This window comes from Anomaloglossus baeobatrachus, chromosome 3 (genome assembly GCF_048569485.1).
Source record: "Anomaloglossus baeobatrachus isolate aAnoBae1 chromosome 3, aAnoBae1.hap1, whole genome shotgun sequence".
Taxonomy (NCBI): Eukaryota; Metazoa; Chordata; class Amphibia; order Anura; family Aromobatidae; genus Anomaloglossus; species Anomaloglossus baeobatrachus.
In genome coordinates, this window is record NC_134355.1 from 668,606,622 (window position 1) to 668,626,771 (window position 20,150).

Below are 20,150 nucleotides of genomic sequence, written 5' to 3' on the forward strand. Positions count from 1 at the left end.
GAATGAATGAATGAATGAATGAATGAATGAATGAATGAATAAATGAACAAGTCTTTTGTTATCATACAGAAAATGTCATCATAGATGTTAGACTGGTGTCATTATGTATATGAATGCACGCCTGAATAAACAAATGAAAAAAAAATGAATGAATGAACATCAGTATTGTGTTTTACTACAGTACACAACTAGATGATTTAAGACTGATAGAATCTAGTGTATGATGAATAATAGAATGATTGAATGAATGAATGAACATAAGTCTTTTGTTACCCTACAGTATATGTCAGCATAGATGTTCTACTGGTGTCATCATGCGTAGGAATGCAGACTGAATGAAAGAATGAATGAAAAAATGAATTAATATCAGTCTTGTGCTTTCCTACAGTACACAACTGGATGTGTTTTTGACTGATAGAATATAGTGTCTTATGAATGAGTGTATGATTGAATGAATGAATGAATGAATGAATGAAAAAAGGAATGAATTACCATTAGTCTTGTGTCTTCCTACAGTACACAACTAGATGATTTTAGACTGATAGAATCTAGTGTGTGATGAATGATTGAATGAATTAATGAATGAACAAAAGTCTTTTATTATCCTACAGCATAAGTCAGCGTGGATGTTAGACTGGTTTCATCATGTGTATGAATGCCAACTGAATGAAAGAATGAATGAAAAAATGAATTAAAATTAGTCTTGTGTTTTCCTACAGTACACAACTGGATGGATTTTTGACTGATAGAATATAGTGTGTTATGAATAAGTGAATGAATGAATGAAAAAGGATTGAATTAACATCAGTCTTTTATTTTCCTACAGTACACAACTAGATGATTTTAGACTGATAGAATCTAGTGTGTGATGAACGATTGTATGACTGAATGAACATAAGTCTTTTGTTACCTTACAGAACATGTCAGAGTGGATGTTAGACTGGTGTCATCATGTATATGATGCCGACTAAATGAAAGAATGAATGAATTAAAAAAATGAATGAATTAAAATCAGTCTTGTGTTTTCCTACAGTACACAACTGAATGGATTTTAGACTGATAAAATCTAGTGCATGATGAACGAGTGTGTGATTGAATGAATGAAAAAATGAATGAATTAACATCAGTCTTGTGTTTTCCTACATTTCACAACTGGATGATTTTAAACTGATTAGAATCTAATGTGTGATGAATGATTGAATGAATAAACATAAGTCTTTTGTTACTCTACAGCATATGTCAGCATGGATGTTAGACTGTGTGATGTATATGAATGCATGACTGAATGAACGAATGAATTAAAAAAATGAATTATTTAAAATCAGTCTTGTGTTTTCCATCCACAACTGGATGGATTTGAGACTGATAGAATCTACTGTGTGATGAATGATTGTGAGAATGAATGAATGAATGAACAGACTTTTTTTACTCTGTAGTATATGACACCATGGAAGTTAGCATGTGTGTGAATGCACTACTGAATGAACAAATTAATAAATTAATGAACATCAGTCTTGTATTTTCCTATAGTACACAACTGCATGATTTTAGACTGATAAAATTTAGTGTATGATGAATGATAGAAAGATTGAATGAATGAACATAAGTCTTTTGTTACCCTACAGTATATGACAGCATGGAAGATACCAAATGCTCTACTGAATGAATAAACAAATGAACATCAGTATTGTGGTTTCCTACAAAATACAAGGGCACAGATTTTAGAATGGTATTATCTTGTATATGAATGAAGGAATGAACATCTTATGTTCATTGATTGATTGATTCATTCATGACAGAATGAATCATAGAGAGATTGCATTCTAGATATGATGAAATGACTAAATGAATGAATGAATGAAAATCTGTCTTAAGATACCATAAAGTATATGACATTGGAGATCTTAGACTGGTATCATCATGAATATGAATGAATGCTTGAATGAATGAACAAATGAACATAAGTTTTGTGTTTTCCTAAGTAAATTACATTGGAATCTTAGACTGGTATCATAATAAACATGAATGAAGGAATGAATGAATGAACATAAGTCTTGTGTTTTCCTACAGTAAATTACATTGGAGATCTTAGACTGGTATCATAATAAACATGAATGAAGGAATGAATGAATGAACATAAGTCTTGTGTTTTCCTAGAGTAAATTACATTGGAGATCTTAGACTGGTATCATCATGAACATGAATGAATGAATGAACATAAGTCTTGTATTTTCCTACAGTAAATTACATTGGAGACCTTAGACTGGTATCATCATGAACATGAATGAATGATGAATGAATGAATGAACATAAGACTTGTGTTTTCCAGTAAATGATATTGGACATCTTAGACTGATGTATTCCTCTATGTGAATAAGTGATTGAATAAGTGAAACATTGAATGAATGAATTAATTAATGAATATCAGTCTGGCGGCACCTTCCTGTATATGAATAATATCAATAAATGATTGAATGAATGAATGAATGAACATCAGTCTTATATTTTCCTACAGTATATAAGAGCATGGATGATAGGCTGGTATAATCAGTTATATATGAATGAATGAGGCTCAGTATTATGTTACCCTACTTTATATAGGGATATTGATCTTACACTAATATAATCCTGTATATGAATGATTTAATTGTTGGGCGCTAGGATCATGCAGCTATAAATGCTGCATAACTGATGATATTTTGCTATTTTTTAAAGAGAATGAATGAAAGAAAGAATAAATGAATGAACGGTCATGTTTGTGCATTCCATGCGAGAAGATTCAGGCATTACATTATTTAGAAAAAAAGGCAAAAAAATAATCTTCATATCATTTTGGTTGTAAAGAATCAGTTATTGACAAGAATTTGTGTACCATGAAGACCCATGTAACTAATATGGTGCCTGCCCTTGGAGAGTTGGTGTCCAGCCCTATATGATCCTTTTCTGTTTACTAGAAGCTGTGTTAGGCTGGAGGTCCACTTGCGTATCACTCGCGTGAGTCTCGCATTGCATCACCCAGCGCGGCCACACACTCTCTGTTCAGGAGAGACTGTGGCTGTGCCGGGTGATGCGATGCGAGACTTGCGTGAGTTATACGCAAGTGGAACTCCGGCCTAAGATTTTGAATCTTGGGAGTCCATTTTGATCTCTGCCGCATAAACCATTGGTTGGTTACCAGATCACAGAGTGTAGGAGCAGACATAGAGGCCTGGAGCGTTCATGTAATTTGGGTACTTAGCGTTTCATGGCTTTGCATTTTTGGACCCATGTGTGTTAATGTAACGTCAGGTCAAAATTACCGGTACGGTCATGCCAGGTTCTCTTCTCTTGGAAGCGCGTGAGGAAGAGGAAGTTTTTGCCAAATTGATGTAGATGCATTGAATTAATAGAAAGAAAACCATTGAGTTCGCTTCCCACATATGTTTTGCTTAACGTAATTGGAATTTCATTGCCTCCTTCTCCAAGGTCAAGAGATATCGGTTGCCCAGACCTTTAATTACTTTCAGATCCCTTTGAAGATGTATAATTCCCGACTTCTTGCAATTTACTTTCTAAATTCAAACTTTCCCTTTGCATTTTGAGATTGTGATTGACAGGTCAGGAAAAGCCACAATTATCCCATAATACCTTTAACCCTATGGGGTAATTAGATAACACTTAGATATAATCATTTAGCATGGAATTGAGATTATTCAAGGGTGATTTACTACAGAAGTAAATGTTTGCAGTAAGTGCGGGCCAATGTTGATACGAGTAGAGTTTGCTGCCGAATACGAGAAATGATGGATTTTTTGTTTATTTTGTTTATTTCGACTAAATTGCAGTTTGTTCTTTTTTATATTTATATATTCTATTTTATATTATTGTTATTTATTTTTTAATATTTTTTGGTTTTGGATCAGGCCTCATTGATAATAATTTAACTTTTTGTTTTGTTGCTTGCTTTTACAAGGTGGAAACATTTTAATTAATATTTCCAAGAAGTTGCGTGAAACAGTTTGATATTGTTACTGTGGCATTAAGTAGGCATAAACCATTAGATAGCTGTCAGCCGGACTTTCCTTCAGCTGACATTGATCTCTTCTGTCTCCCTCGTTTGGATGAATGCTCATGTTTAGTGAGCACCAAACAGGGATGAATGCTCATGTTTGGTGCTCATGCTCTTCCCATGGTGTCTTCTCTATGGGAAGAGCAGAGTAAGGCTTAACTAGTCGGAGAAGAAATGGTTCAGCTATTTGCCTTGAATCTACCTGATCTTTTATCCTGTCGGGGGAGAATCGGGAGCCCCATGCACATGTCAGATGGTGGACCAATTTTGCCAAAAATTGAGAGTTTAGCTAACTTTACGTAACGTTCATGGAGGACTTTAGACTAAAGTGTTTGACATTTTTACATCCTTGATTGCCTAACCATTGAAACCAACAAGATCTTATTGGCCTCCAAGTATTTTTTTCCCTCCAACTCATTAAAATATAGAAAAGCATGTTAAGAAAATAGTATTTCAGCTTTTGCGGAAGCGTGGTGGATAATCTAAACCAAATCCCATACTTGAGGTCTCCTATAGGAGCAAAATGTAAGATCTCCATGAAATATCGTCCATTGGTATCTCAGAATGTTATTGGCATATTGATTAAATTAGTCCCTTTCCGATACTTACGTCTTCTGTTTTGCCATTTTTTTACAGGCAACTTTGTAAAGAATTCACAGATCTTCTGGCCCAAGACAGGACGCCCATTGGCAACAGCCGGCCATCTCCTATCTTGGAACCTGGAATCCAGAGCTGCTTGACTCACTTTAGTCTCATCACCCATGGTTTTGGTGCACCAGCCATCTGCGCGGCTCTGACGGCTCTCCAAAACTACCTAACCGAAGCCCTGAAGGGCATGGACAAGATGTTTTTAAACAATAACAACTCTAACAGGCACACATCTGGAGAGGGACCTGTTAGTAAAAACGGTGACAAGGAAGAAAAACACCGAAAATGAAAACGGGACATCATTTATTTAACATCTTTCATTTTAGCTTTAAAAAAAAAGAAAAAAAAAGTAAAAAATAAAAAAATTACTGGACTGGCTTTGGAAAATTACAAATTCTATATATAAATATATCAGATCGAGCCCTATAGACGAATATCCAGCGCACAAACAGAAAACACAGGCTCATCGTTTGCCAACAACTTTGTATTTATCTCCATTTTTAAGGACACTTTCTAAAACTCCCCAACACCCTTATGAAATGGACAGTGACCATTTATTGGAGATTTTATGGAATGCAAATCTTTTTACTTATCTCCTTTATATCTGACCTGCAAGCCCCATTGCTGCTTCCTTCAGAACCATTGGGAGATGTCTTCGAAGATTGGAAGGAATTTTGGTAAGCTGCAGATTTCGTGGATCACAGTTATGGAAATTTTCTGTCTCGAAGGGACATGACAATACCATGAAGTACTCCATTCAACCGTCACATACCCAGGAGTTGCCTGTCTCCTGTTCCTTTAAAGTCTTCACTTTGAGACTTTTATTTGCTGTAGAATATGTGTTTTATACAACCCATGGTCAATTATATGACCAATCCCTCGCCATTCCGTAAAAGTAATTTCCTATGTTTGACTTCTCATAATTAATGTTTTCACTGTAAATGTTGATTTCCAAAAGGCATTTCAACTTGATGTGTAATTTATAAAACCCCCAAAAAACTTAAATTTTGACGATTCCATCATTGTCAGAAATCAGCCTTTTTTCTTTTCCTAGACTCTCAATTGATCTGAAAAAGAAGTGATATTGACAAAAATAGCACAATATTAAAAATATACAAAATTTCCCGCGAAAGTTTTCGAAACTTGAAGCAAATAATTCTCGGTGCAAATTACAAGCTATGTACAATCACATAAAAGTTTGCCCAGTAGTTAGATATCTTAATTATGCCATAAGTGGTTTTATAATCTGTGGTATTTTGAATTACAAAGTCTTGAGAAACTCCCTGTAGGTCAACGATGAGCTAAGAAAATTGAAAGATTTTCGTAGCCTACACAATTAAACTTTTAGACTCTCCAGCTTTTATATTAATCCATTAGGCTCCCCAAAAAAGGGACAACGAGGACACAAAGTCCTATAATTTATATAGAGTTGCACTGTCAATATATTAATCTGAAATTGCGTTCATCCATTTTCAGACAGTTGGTGTCATTTTCCAATTTGAAAAATTTGGGAATTTTTTTCACGTTTTTTACAGATACAAGTCTAACAAAATTGCAAAAAAAAGTTAAAATTAGAATCATTTCTAAAAATAATTTCAATTGCTTGTAAAAAAAACACTTAAACAAACAAAAACAACATTAATGCTGATGTTATCATAATGATTGAGGGGAAATTCACTTTAAATTAAAAAGCAGGAGTGATTCCATTGAAACGATTCACTTCCCGATTAGAATAATAATGTTTTTCATGTAAAATATATTTGTATTTGATTTTTATATTCTGTGATGCTGTAAAGAATTTTTTTTTTCATTTGTTATCATTGTACCTTGTCATTTTATTCAGAAGGCTGTGCCGTGTATTTTCATTGCAACATCATAAAATTATATTGATATTATCTGCTCTTTATTTCGATCAATCTTTTATTACGGTGTTAAAAAAAGTTTTTATTTAGTAAATTACTTTTTTTTTTTCATTTCGTCACTTAAAAATATCCAAACGTTCCAAGAAAATGTGCCAAAAACTAAAAGTTTTTTCTGTTTTTGAGAGCAAGGCAAATGATATTTTACAAATTATCCCAGAACAGTACATTTCATTTTTTTATAGTTTTTTTTTAAATTAATTTCAGACAAAACAATCTTTTTATTAAAAACAAACAAAAATGGAATTTATTTTTTTTTCTGAAATGTTCATAAATGACAAAAGTAAAACAAAGCAAACCTACAAACCGGAGGGGAGATAATGTTAAGTTTGTATATATTTATTTATGCTTAATTTAACAGGAATTTGTATATATGGCGAGTAAGTACTTATTTATATGTGAGTCTGTATCTCTGTGAATGGGTGGAAACGCTTGAAATTAAGTAGTCTCTGACATTTTTATTTTTTGTTCTCTAAACAAAACCATTATAGCAATGAATAGATAAACTGATAATTGTCCAGTGATGATCTGATTTCCATTAATAAAACATTGTTGTGTTTTTGTTGTATTTTAAGCTTCTGTTTTTGTTCATTCAATGCAGAATGAAATGTACGTGAGGATTTTGTTAACCTTTTACTCATAAATTTTTTACTTGAATATTTCAGGTTATTTTTTTTTAAATGGCAACTAAACTATGTTTGTAGACTTGTCCTTCTAGTTATTTATCTAAGAATTTTAATCAAAGTTTTGGTGGGATTGAACAACCATTTAATACGTATGGAGGTATTTGTCCCAACAGATAATGTTACTGTCATGGTTCTGATCCATGGTGCTCTGCTCTCTTGCCAATGTTTCGTTTTGTGCTCTGAAGGACGGGTTGTTACTAGCCTAGGGTCCTGTGTTGGTGTTGGGAGGAGCCTGTTTTTAGGTGCCTTGTCTTTGGTGATTGGTCTGCTTCATTAGGGAGCGACCTTGTCCGGAACGCCACCAGCCATAGTTCCTGCTCTGTAGTGAGTGCTCTGAATCCCGTAAGTACTTCATTCTGATCTTGTCTTGCTACCCCAGACCCTTAGGATCCTTCTCTGTGCATGCACCTGACTCTGACGGTTTCATTTGGCTTCTGAACCCCTGGCTCATGCCCTGACCTCGGCTCCGCTTTCTTCCTGTGTATCTTACGTGACTTCCTGGCCTCTGACCTCCAGCTTGTACCCTGAACTCGGCTCCGCTTTTTCCCTGTGTACATTATGTGACTTCCTGGCTTCTGACCTCTGGCTCGTACTCTGACCTTGGCTCTGCTTTCTCCCTGTGTATTATACGTGACTTCCTGGCTCTGACCTCTGGCATGTTTGACTACCCCTTCACTAGTTGCATCTACTAACACCTAGTGGTTTATCACCACAATTAGGGGATATAAGGATGGGGCAGTTTTAATCTTCATGCCTAATCCTTTTTATTCTTTTGGAAATAACTCGCTATCAAAGTGAATTTCTTCTATTTCCTAATTGACAAAATAGGAAAAAAAATCCGGTAATCCCATAAAAATTTCGAATTTGTTTCAAAATCATTAAAATTATTTCTTTCGCCAGGGAAAGCATTCAATGTTGATGCGTTCCGTCCAACTGGTGTTAAACGTAATGATTAAGACCAGTTGGTCGAAACACGTCAACATGGAATGATTTCTGTGGCCAGTGAAAGAATTATTTGAATGATTTTGAAATAAAGTAGAAATTTTTATGGAATTACCAGATTGTCTTCCTATTTTGTCTATAATCTTTGCCCAGCTGTTGCCAATGGGCTATCCGGTTCTCCTACAGAAACTTCAGAGCAGCGGTTGAGTTCTTTGGACTTTGCTCCTAATTGACAACACATGAAAATTCAGCTGAATTAATGTGTATGGAGGAGTTAGAAGAGACAGCTGTCAGCCAAACACTATCCAAGGCATTTAGGCACCTTAAAATGGCAATAAGGGATTAATAGAAATTGGTTGCTATAGAATAACTGTTGAATAAATGATCATCTTCAGAATGATCGTTTTGTTGACGCTGTCATTCACATTTTAGTTTGCAATGGTCCTTGCACTCATTCAACCTGAGCATACATTTTTAATAGTTTCAGGTGAAGGACAAAATATTTTTTCAGGAAAATTTTTCAAAGAAAAATCCTTCATGACTGAAAATCTTTTTTTAGAAATAAAGAAACTTTCATACAAAGTTCAGGTACAAAAAAAATTAGAGTTTTGTCAACTTCGTTTGATACATTGACGATTTGTCATCTGACATAAAAAGTGTAAGATTGCATCAGATGAGTTTGTTATGGTTAAAACTGTTAATTTTAAATCAACTTTATCCTAATGTGTATCGTAATTTTAACAATAAATGTATTTAAGCATGCTGGAAAATAAGTACACTGGAACTAAAGTGCAATACTGTGCATTCTTATTTTAATATTCAAAGTCTTTAATTGTAAATATTGTACATATAAAATAGGTGACGGCGACAGAGAACAATGTTTTTACCTAATTGGTCTTGATAACAGTGTTGCTTTGACAAACATGAAGTACTGCTGGCAGTCCCGTGCCTAAGCCTGTGTCATGTACGTCTCTCTGTTTTTAGAGACTAGTGACAGCTTTTGGATTGGAGCCTCTCATCTCCATCTGGGACTCTACATTTAAATGTTATTTAATTCTCTTGGTTCTTTTTGCTGCTAGCAGCTTTCCTACAGTGCTTGTGAGCTGTAACTGCTCTGTTGCCATGCCCCTTTGTCTTTAAGTAGCTAGGTTTCCCAGGAATCTTTGCTGATTGTACTAAACAATTTATGTGCTAGCCGCCTTGGTGGAAGGACCTGCTGTGGATTCATCCTGTGACGTATCTTCTCCATTTTGGTTGTTTTTCCCCTGCTTGTCTCACCTTCAATCCTGTTGAATTAGTGCAGTGGTGGGTCAAGTCTACCTTACCTCCTACTCCCTAGCCAGGACTATAGTAGGAATTTTTCAGGGCTTCAGGTATTCCTGTTTGGGTCTGGTTATGAGTGCAGGGTACAGTGCAACGTAAAACAGGAGGTGTCCATTTACCCTCTTACTAGTACCAGGGCCTTTTTTATTGTTACCAGGGCAGTTGTTCTTGTCTCCCTGGGGCTCCCCTTGTCTGTGGTGTTGTTGAGGGGTGTGTTTGTTGTGTGTCAGACATCTGTTGGTCTGAACACGCCCGCCATATGTAAAAGCGTGACAGCCTGGTGTAGGCATTCTACACCAGGCTTAGGCTCAGGAGTGCCAGCAGTACTTCACGATTGTCAAAATGACACTGTGAACAAGAATAATAAGGTCGAAACGTTGTTCCCTGTTGCCTTCACTTATTTTGTATGTACCACGTCTTTGAATGTTGAAATAGGAGTGTGCCATGATTCTCTCCATATTGCTATAAGGGGTATTTATAATCCATTTACTGGTACCTCGACATTATAGCTGAGTGCATGCTAATCTTCTCTATCTACCAAACCGACCACAGACTCTTGGAACACCCTTGGTGTGGGGGAACAGTTCAGTTAACATTCCCAAGTACTTGTTTGGCATCTCTCTCGGCCCTTTCTTTTTAATTGACAACTCAGATTTAACAGTAGCTAAAGGAGGGCAGAGATAAATGGAAATCTAATAGGTAGGAAGGTGCACTGTGCTTGGTTTAAATAGTCATTTTGGGATGCTACACTCCTTTTAAACTAATACTCATAAAACTGATTCTTTAAAACCTTTTTAACTAATTTATATTATTATAAATTCTATAAATATAGTTAGATTTTTATAAAATAATATTTTAAGTAATTTTTTGCTACATCACTATATGGGTAATCTCTGTTGTATAATTGATCTTATACATAATTTTATTAACTTATTATCCAAAATATATAAAGGTTTAAGAGGAGGCTTCAAGTTTTTAGTTTTAATTACTAAAGGCTAAACAACCATAAAAGTAATTAAAACAGGCATTATCAAAGACTTTTGCTAACTTTTGATTAATTTACCACTTTTCAATTCTTGGTGGAAAACATCAAGAATTGAAAAGTGGTAAATGAATTGAAAATTAGCAAAAATATTTGATAATGTATGTTTTTAATTTCCTTTATGGTTGTTTAGCCTTTAGTAATTAAAGCTAAAAATTTGAAGGCTTCCACTGGGGACGTGACTATATTTCTTGACTGACCCATAGCGTTGCTCAACCTCTTCTCAAGTCCATTGTCTGGATCCAAATCACTATCCACATCAATGTCAACACATATGGAGGCTCAAAAGTCACCTCAAACCCCTTTTAGGAAGTAAACAATTATGTAGATTCATACTTTTTGTTCATGTGAACAAGGAGCAAGGTTATATATGCTTTCAAGGAGTCTAAACCTGCTACTAAATTCCATAAAGACCAACTAAAGAAAACAATTATTTTAATCAATGATTTATAAAAAACAATAAGCAAATTTACATTAATGGAAAAAGCTCAATTATTGTTCACCTTTAAACTTTAATTTGATTTTGTAACTTGGGTAGGACAATTTTGTGAAAATTCCCATGCCATTTAGGTATCGTAAAGATTGGTGGAGGTTCTGGTGGTTGATTGTCAAATTTATGAGTTAAGAAAATATAGAATCAAAATTAGATTTCAAAAAAGATTCTTGCTCAATACTGGATGGAAGAAGAAATATGACAATACCTAAAGAATGCAAATCAAAAAAGGTCCGTGGAGCCTCTGTTAGGAGTCTCGACACAGAAAATCGCCAGATATCCCTCCGGGAAGGACCTACTTAAGGAGTGGCTCTTTTTCGGAGACCACCATAACCACCATATTAAGTGGCCCTTTTGGTCAATATCCAACTCTTTGACAAATTTAAAGATAATACCTAAAGAAAACATTAGAAAATGACAGCCTGAGTTTTTGATGCTTTAGGTTCAATGACTTTACTGAGCTACAGTCAAAAATTACATTGGAAGATGCAACTTGTAGGCTAGATAATAATCCAAGCAGAACAGAGAACCTTTAAAAAGTCCATGAAACTTCAATAAAACGAGCAAAAAGATAGTTGACCCAATGAACCTTCCACTTGAAGCTGAAATGGAAAGTTTTCTTCCAATTTTGGATACAATAAGATGTGATTCAGCCTACTTGGAGATTCAATAAGGATAAAAAAGAATCAGGTTCAATGCTGCACTAGAAACCACATGAATTCAAGCATGTGTATTAAAAAGTTTTTCTTTATTTCTGCAGGTCAACGCGTTTCAAAGACATATCTATCTTCTTCATCAGGACACAAGAAACAATACCTATTGGTATTGTTTCTTGTGTCCTGCTGAAGAAGACGGATATGTCTTTGAAACGTGTTGACCTGCAGAAATAAGGGTATTGTTTCTTGTGTCCTGATGAAGAAGACAAATATGTTTTTGAAACGAGTTGACCTGCAGAAATAAGGTATTGCTTCTTGTGTTCTGATGAAGAATACGGCTATGTCTTTGAAATGCGTTGACCTGCAGAAATAAGGTATTGCTTCTTGTGTCCTGATGAAGAAGACAGCTATGTCTTTGAAACGCGTTGACCTGCAGAAATAAGGTATTGTTTCTTGTGTCCTGATGAAGAAGATGGATATGTCTTTGAAACGCGTTGACCTGCAGAAATAAGGGTATTGTTTCTTGTGTCCTGATGAAAAAGACAAATATGTCTTTGAAACGAGTTGACCTGCAGAAATAAGGTATTGCTTCTTGTGTCCTGCTGAAGAAAATGGATATGTCTTTGAAACGCATTGACCTGCAGAAATAAGGGTATTGTTTCTTGTGTCCTGATGAAGAAGACAAATATGTCTTTGAAACGAGTTGACCTGCAGAAATAAGGTATTGCTTCTTGTGTCCTGATGAAGAAGACGGCTATGTCTTTGAAACGCGTTGACCTGCAGAAATAAGGTATTGCTTCTTGTGTCCTGATGAAGAAGACGGATATGTCTTTGAAATGCGTTGACCTGCAGAAATAAAGAAAAGGTTTTTAATACACATCCTTGGGTTCATGTGGTTTCTAGCGCAGCATTGAACCTGATTCTTTTTTATCCTTATTGTTCACCATTTTTTTCGGGGCTGCTGCTGACCACTTTTGATATATGTGCTTCAAGGAGTTGTGCCTGTCACAACTTCAGCAGGTGAGTGTGCCTTTGGCACCTTATTTGTAAAATCTCATACCCGGTAAGACCCTATGTGCGCTTTCTTTTCCACAGAAAAATAAATTTACTTGGAGATTCAGAAAGACGAAAAAAGAAAAACATGCCAACCAAATACAGACGTGATTGGTCAATATACATTGGGTTGAAATGATTAAAGAGGTTTGATGGCAGCACAAAATTAATGAGCTATCTTTAGGATAAACCAATATAATTTTGATAGGGTTCCAACTTTCACCTTACTTTGAAGACCACTTTCTTTAATTTTCAGATTCTTTTTCTTTTTAAGGTAGGGAAAGGGACTGCAAACACCTTGTAGGCAACATCTCCCAACAAGAGCTTCTCAAAGCCTATCAAAAGTGAGACATCTTAAATTAATTAAAGATGGAAAACTGATTTCAACCTACTTAAAAGTACTTGGAAAAATAGTCCAAAACAAACATAGTACAGGGTAAGAATCCTTAAAAAAATCTTCTGTTATTCAGGAATGCAAAATGTGGTTCCCAAAGAGTGAAACCAATTTTAAAGGTTTCTCCATGGAACTAAATATGGGAATCACCAAGGGCAAGGAGAAGTAGCTGTTGCATTCGTGTTCTGGTGCCTAAAAGGCTTCTCTACCATTTTCGAAGACACCTGTATTAAAAATGCCTTTATCCTTATTATACAATATAATGTACTTTTCCAAGACAGATTTTGAAATTTGGAGATTATTTTTCCAGTTTTGTTCATATAGACGGAATATTTTAATAGCTTCCTATAAGGATATCACAGGTCAATAGCCTATATGAATGGATTTGCTCCAAATATACCAATATACCATACATGAGGTCAATGTCAAGATTAGAGTTGAGCGAACCTGAGGTTCACTGTTCGTACAGAACACAGGGTTTACCAAAAAACAGAGTTCGGGTGCTTTACTATGCTGAGAACTCGAGTGAGCATCACTGTGCTCAGAACGAGCCACTTGCAGTGTTTGAATGACTCTCATTGGTGGTAAAAACAAAGTTATCTGATGTAGTGTGGAGCCCCACCTAAAAAATGGAAAAACCCTGCCCACCATCCCTTGGAAGTGATCTGTGTATGGCTGGCTGCATGTGGGCGGAAACACAAACTGCCCAATTAGTGACTTTCATTGGGAATCAGGTCAAGTCCTTGGTCCCAAACAGAACTTTATCTAAAGTCCTGCTGGACCCACCAAACAGAACTTCCACGGGATCGCTCATGTCTAATCATCATGTCAAGATATTGGATTGTCCAAAACACATTCTTAATTTGTTGCGTAAACATTATTTTGATAGTTATTGTGATATATTTCTGGTCTTTATTAATGATGAGTGAGTACTACTAACATTTTGGCGCTCTAACGGGCTTGACTCATTTACCAATGGAAGTCTATGCGTAACGCGAGCATTTTTCAGGAAGATCCCCATTGAGTTGCATTTTAATTGGTTCACGATTCAGAACTGGCCAAGTATCCGACTGCTCATTACGAGTACCAAGCAACCAAGCATAATAGTGCTTGCTCATCACTAGTTACGAATACCGAGCAGTGCCCGGTCATCACTAGTTACGAGTACTGAGTACTCAAGCATAGTAGTGCTCGCTCATCACTAGTTAAAAGTACCAAGCATGGTAGTGCCTGCTCATCACTAGTTACGAGTACTGAGCACCTGAGCATGGTAGTGCCCGCTCATCATTAGTTACGAATACTGAGCACCTGAGCATGGTAGGGCCCGCTCATCACTAGTTATGAATACTGAGCACCTGAGCATGGTAGTGCCCACTCATCACTAGTTACAAGTACCGAGCACACGAGCATGGTAGTGCTCACTCATCACTAGTTACAAGTACCGAGCACACGAGCATGGTAGTGCTCGCTCATCACTAGTTACGAGTACCGAGCACCCGAGCATGGTAGTGCTCGCTCATCACTAGTTATCTGTACCGGGCATGGTACTGCTCTCTCATCACTAGTTGTGCGTACCAAGCACGCGAGCATGGTAGTGCTCTCTCATCACTAGTTATGTGTACCGAGCATGGTAGTGCTCGCTCATCACTAGTTACAAGTACTGGGCACCCGTACATGATAGTGCCCTCTCATCACTAGCTACAAGTACAGGGCACCCGAGCATGGTAGTGCTCGCTCATCACTAGTTACGAGTACCGAGCATCCGAGCATGGTAGTGCCCGCTCATCACTAGTTACAAGTACTGAGCATCCGAGCATGGTAGTGCCCGCTCATCACTAGTTACAAGTACAGAGCACCTTAGCATGGTAGTGCCTGCTTATCACTAGTTACGAGTACTGGGCACCCGTACATGGTAGTGCCCTCTCATCACTAGCTACAAGTACAGGGCACCCGAGCATGGTAGTGCTCGCTCATCACTAATTACGAGTACTGAGCACCCGAGCATGGTAGTGCTCGCTCATCACTAGTTACGAGTACTGGGCACCCGTACATGGTAGTGCCCTCTCATCACTAGCTACAAGTACAGGGCACCCGAGCATGGTAGTGCTCGCTCATCACTAATTACGAGTACTGAACACCTGAGCATGGTAGTGCCCGCTCATCACTAGTTACGAGTACCGAGCATCCGAGCATGGTAGTGCCCGCTCATCACTAGTTACAAGTACTGAGCATCCGAGCATGGTAGTGCTCGCTCATCACTAGTTACAAGTACTGAGCATCCGAGCATGGTAGTGCCTGCTCATCACTAGTTACAAGTACTGAGCATCCGAGCATGGTAGTGCCCGCTCATCACTAGTTACAAGTACTGAGCATCCGAGCATGGTAGTGCCCGCTCATCACTAGTTACAAGTACTGAGCATCCGAGCATGGTAGTGTCCACTCATCACTAGTTATGAGTACAGAGCACCCGAGCATGGTATTGCCCACTCATCGATATCGTTATTTTACAAAATCGTCATTTTTTTTCTAATTCAGAAGCATTATCCTAAGACGATATACTGTGTATGGTTTGACTCCACTTTTCTCCCTGGTTATTATTACAACACTGAGCTGTTATACCCTCCATCGTTGAGTTTAGTGCCCTGGGCCCTTCCAAACAAGGGTCTCCATAAATCTCCCAGTAAGGTGAATTGTGACAGTAACAATAAATTCAAAGGTCATGTTTTCAATAAAAATGAACAATGTGAAGCTGAATAAGGAAGTCTACAAGCACGTCACGTGTAAACGGGAGAACCGGCAAACACGATAATGCCAAGTTATTTGCACCATTATATGTACAGTATGTACACCGATCGGCCATTACGCTAAGCGCTGACAGATAAAGTGAACTACAGTGTTTATCTTATGACAATGGCTCTTGTCTCGATGTATGGCAAATTATGCGTCATGTCATGAGGTTGATGTGTTGGAAGCAATAAATGGGTAAGCATACTTTTTGGGCAGCTTTGATTAAGGGAAATTTTAATGTGTCAACAACATTTTAGAATGTTTTCAGATCTGGCAGATTTTATGATGTGTTCCTGGTATAGAGGGGTTAGTATCCGCCAAAAGAGGTCCAAGGAAGTTCAGGTGGTAAAGCAACAGTAACTCATGGCCACCTAAGGCGTGTAAGCCTTGTTAAGGAGCGTAGAGGAGGCTTTCCAATCTGGTCCAAGCCCATATAAGAGTTAGTGTACAAACATTGTTGAAAATGTTACAACTGGCCATGAATGAAGGGTATCAGAATTCACAGAGCATTGCAACTGTGCATAAACATCAGAACTGGACCACGGAGCCACAGAAGATGGTCGCTATGATCAATCAGACTTCATTATATTAGTTTATAGTAGTTATATTCTTGTGTATAGGGGCAGTATTATAGTAATTATATTCTTGTACATAGGGGCAGTATTATAGTAGTTATATTCTTGTACATAGGGGCAGTATTATAGTAGTTATATTCTTGTACATAGGGGGCAGTATTATAGTAGTTATATTCTTGTACATAGGAGCAGTATTATAGTAGTTATATTCTTGTGTATAGGGGTAGTATTATAGTAATTATATTCTTGTACATAGGGGCAGTATTATAGTAGTTATATTCTTGTACGTAGTGGCAGTATTATAGTAGTTATATTCTTGTATATAGGGGGCAGTATTATAGTAGTTATATTCTTGTACATAGGGGCAGTATTATAGTAGTTATATTCTTGTACATAGGAGCAGTATTATAGTAATTATATTCTTGTACATAGGAGCAGTATTATAGTAGTTATATTCTTGTACATAGGGGCAGTATTATAGTTATTATATTCTTGTACATAGGGGCAGTATTATAGTAATTATATTCTTGTACATAGGAGCAGTATTATAGTAATTATATTCTTGTACATAGGAGCAGTATTATAGTAGTTATATTCTTGTACATAGGAGCAGTATTATAGTAGTTATATTCTTGTACATAGGGGCAGTATTATAGTAGTTATATTCTTGTACATAGGGGCAGTATTATAGTAGTTATATTCTTGTACATAGGAGCAGTATTATAGTAGTTATATTCTTGTACATAGGGGCAGTATTATAGTAGTTATATTCTTGTATATAGAGGGCAGTATTATAGTAGTTATATTCTTGTACATAAGAGTAGTATTATATTAGATATATTCTTTTACATAGGAACAGTATTATAGTAGTTATATTCTTGTACATAAGAGTAGTATTATATTAGATATATTCTTTTACATAGGAGCAGTATTATAGTAGTTATATTCTTGTACATAGGGGGCAGTATTATAGTAGTTATATTCTTGTACATAGGGGCAGTATTATAGTAGTTATATTCTTGTACATAAGAGCAGTATTATATTAGTTATATTCTTGTACATAGGAGCAGTATTATAATAGTTATATTCTTGTATATAGGGGCAGTATTATAGTAGTTATATTCTTGTATATAGGGGCAGTATTATAGTAGTTATATTCTTGTACATAGAGACAGTATTATAGTAGTTATATCCTTGTGGGCAGTATTATAGTAGTTATATTCTTGTATATAGAGACAGTATTATAGTAGTTATATTCTTGTATATAGGGGGCAGTATTATAGTAGTTATATTCTTGTACATAAGAGTAGTTTTATATTAGATATATTCTTGTACATAGGAGCAGTATTACAGTAGTTATATTCTTGTACATAGGAGCAGTATTATAGTAGTTATATTCTTGTACATAGGGGGCAGTATTATAGTAGTTATATTCTTGTACATAGGAGCAGTATTATAGTAGTTATATTCTTGTACATAAGAGTAGTATTATATTAGATATATTCTTTTACATAGGAGCAGTATTATAGTAGTTATATTCTTGTACATAGGGGGCAGTATTATAGTAGTTATATTCTTGTACATAGGGGCAGTATTATAGTAGTTATATTCTTGTACATAAGAGCAGTATTATATTAGTTATATTCTTGTACATAGGAGCAGTATTATAATAGTTATATTCTTGTATATAGGGGCAGTATTATAGTAGTTATATTCTTGTATATAGGGGCAGTATTATAGTAGTTATATTCTTGTACATAGAGACAGTATTATAGTAGTTATATTCTTGTGGGCAGTATTATAGTAGTTATATTCTTGTATATAAAGACAGTATTATAGTAGTTATATTCTTGTATATAGGGGGCAGTATTATAGTAGTTATATTCTTGTACATAAGAGTAGTTTTATATTAGATATATTCTTGTACATAGGAGCAGTATTACAGTAGTTATATTCTTGTACATAGGAGCAGTATTATAGTAGTTATATTCTTGTACATAGGGGGCAGTATTATAGTAGTTATATTCTTGTACATAAGAGCAGTATTATAGTAGTTATATTCTTGTACATGGGGCAGTATTATAGTAGTTATATTCTTGTATATAGGGGCAGTATTATAGTAATTATATTCTTGTACATAGAGACAGTATTATAGTAGTTATATTCTTGTACATAAGAGTAGTATTATATTAGATATATTCTTGTACATAGGAGCAGTATTATAGTAGTTATATTCTTGTACATAGGGGGCAGTATTATAGTAGATATATTCTTGTACTTAGGGGCAGTATTATAGTAGTTATATTCTTGTACAAAGAAGCAGTATTATAGTAGTTATATTCTTGTACATAGAGGGCAGTATTATAGTAGTTATATTCTTGTACATAGGGACAGTATTATAGTAGTTATATTCTTGTAAATAGGGGCAGTATTATAGTAGTTATATTCATGTACATAGGGGCAGTATTATAGTAGTTATATTCGTGTATATAGGAGCAGTATTATAGTAGTTATATTATTGTACATAGAGGGCAGTATTATAGTAGTTATATTATTGTACATAGGGGCAGTATTATATAGTTATAGAAGGTTTATTATGGAGGTTATATTAGTGTCTATAGAAGAAATAATGTAGTTATATTTATAAAATGATGTGTCCATGACCAAAAAATGCTGTAATCTGATATTTTTTGTAACATGTTATAAAGTATAAAAAATAAAAATCTATAATAGTCACATAAATTGGATTTAAAAAGCATTTATTACAATATATTTTCTGCGTATATTCTATAATGTATGTTGCACCGGCAGCTTTAGTGAATCAACAGAAACATCTAAAGTAGGAAACAATGATGATGTGATTACAATATTCTCATTTCCAATGGTGCTGAGAATAGACTTGGTAAAAGGACATGACAAGGGCGAGGAAGGGTCCAGAGTATATTCCAGTATATAAAAGGGCTTTAAATTAAGGGAGATAAAGTGATTTGCCGAGGGCCAGGGGAGTCATCCACTTCACAGTTCAGTGTTTTAACTACAAGGTCGCTCCTCCTGGTGCTTAAAATGCGATTCTATTTTTATGTCTTTGACTTCAGCCGTTCTGATTGTGAACGATTCACTACAAAAAAAAAAATAACAATGTACAATGAGTCTAGTGGATCAACGACGATTCATCCAACGAAGAAATGATGTAGAAGTGATTGTATCCATAATTTAGAATTGACAGTCTTGAAATTTCCATTCTTTTAAGTACATTTTTTGAGGCTTCAATTGTCTCGCAATTTTATCCCAGTAAAGGGCACATTACACGCTACAATATATCTAACGATATGTCGTCGGAGTCACGTGGTTAGTGACGCACATCCGGCATCGTTTGACATATCGTAGCGTGTGACAGCTACGAGCAAAAATACTCACCTTATCGTTGCTCGTTGACACGTCACTCATTTTCTAAAAATCTAACGTCCTTCTGCGCGCCGGTCTTTCATTGTTCCCGAGGCAGCACACATCGCTCCGTGTGACACCCCGGGAACGATGAACTGCAGCTTACCTGCATCCCGTCGGCAATGCAGAAGGAAGGAGGT

General features: G+C 35.9%; 1 protein-coding gene across 4 annotated transcripts in view; it reads left to right on the forward strand.

Annotated features, from left to right (window-relative positions):
- TFAP2B (transcription factor AP-2 beta) overlaps positions 1 to 7,189 on the forward strand; it is a 90,857-nt gene extending 83,668 nt beyond the window's left edge. For all 4 annotated transcript variants that reach the window (XM_075341231.1, XM_075341233.1, XM_075341234.1 and 1 more), the window contains exon 7: positions 4,685 to 7,189. In XM_075341231.1, the coding sequence (XP_075197346.1) occupies positions 4,685 to 4,985 (301 nt within the window). In that variant the 3' untranslated portion in view covers positions 4,986 to 7,189. The remainder of the gene's footprint in view (positions 1 to 4,684) is intronic.
- The last annotated feature ends 12,961 nt before the right edge of the window (positions 7,190 to 20,150 follow it).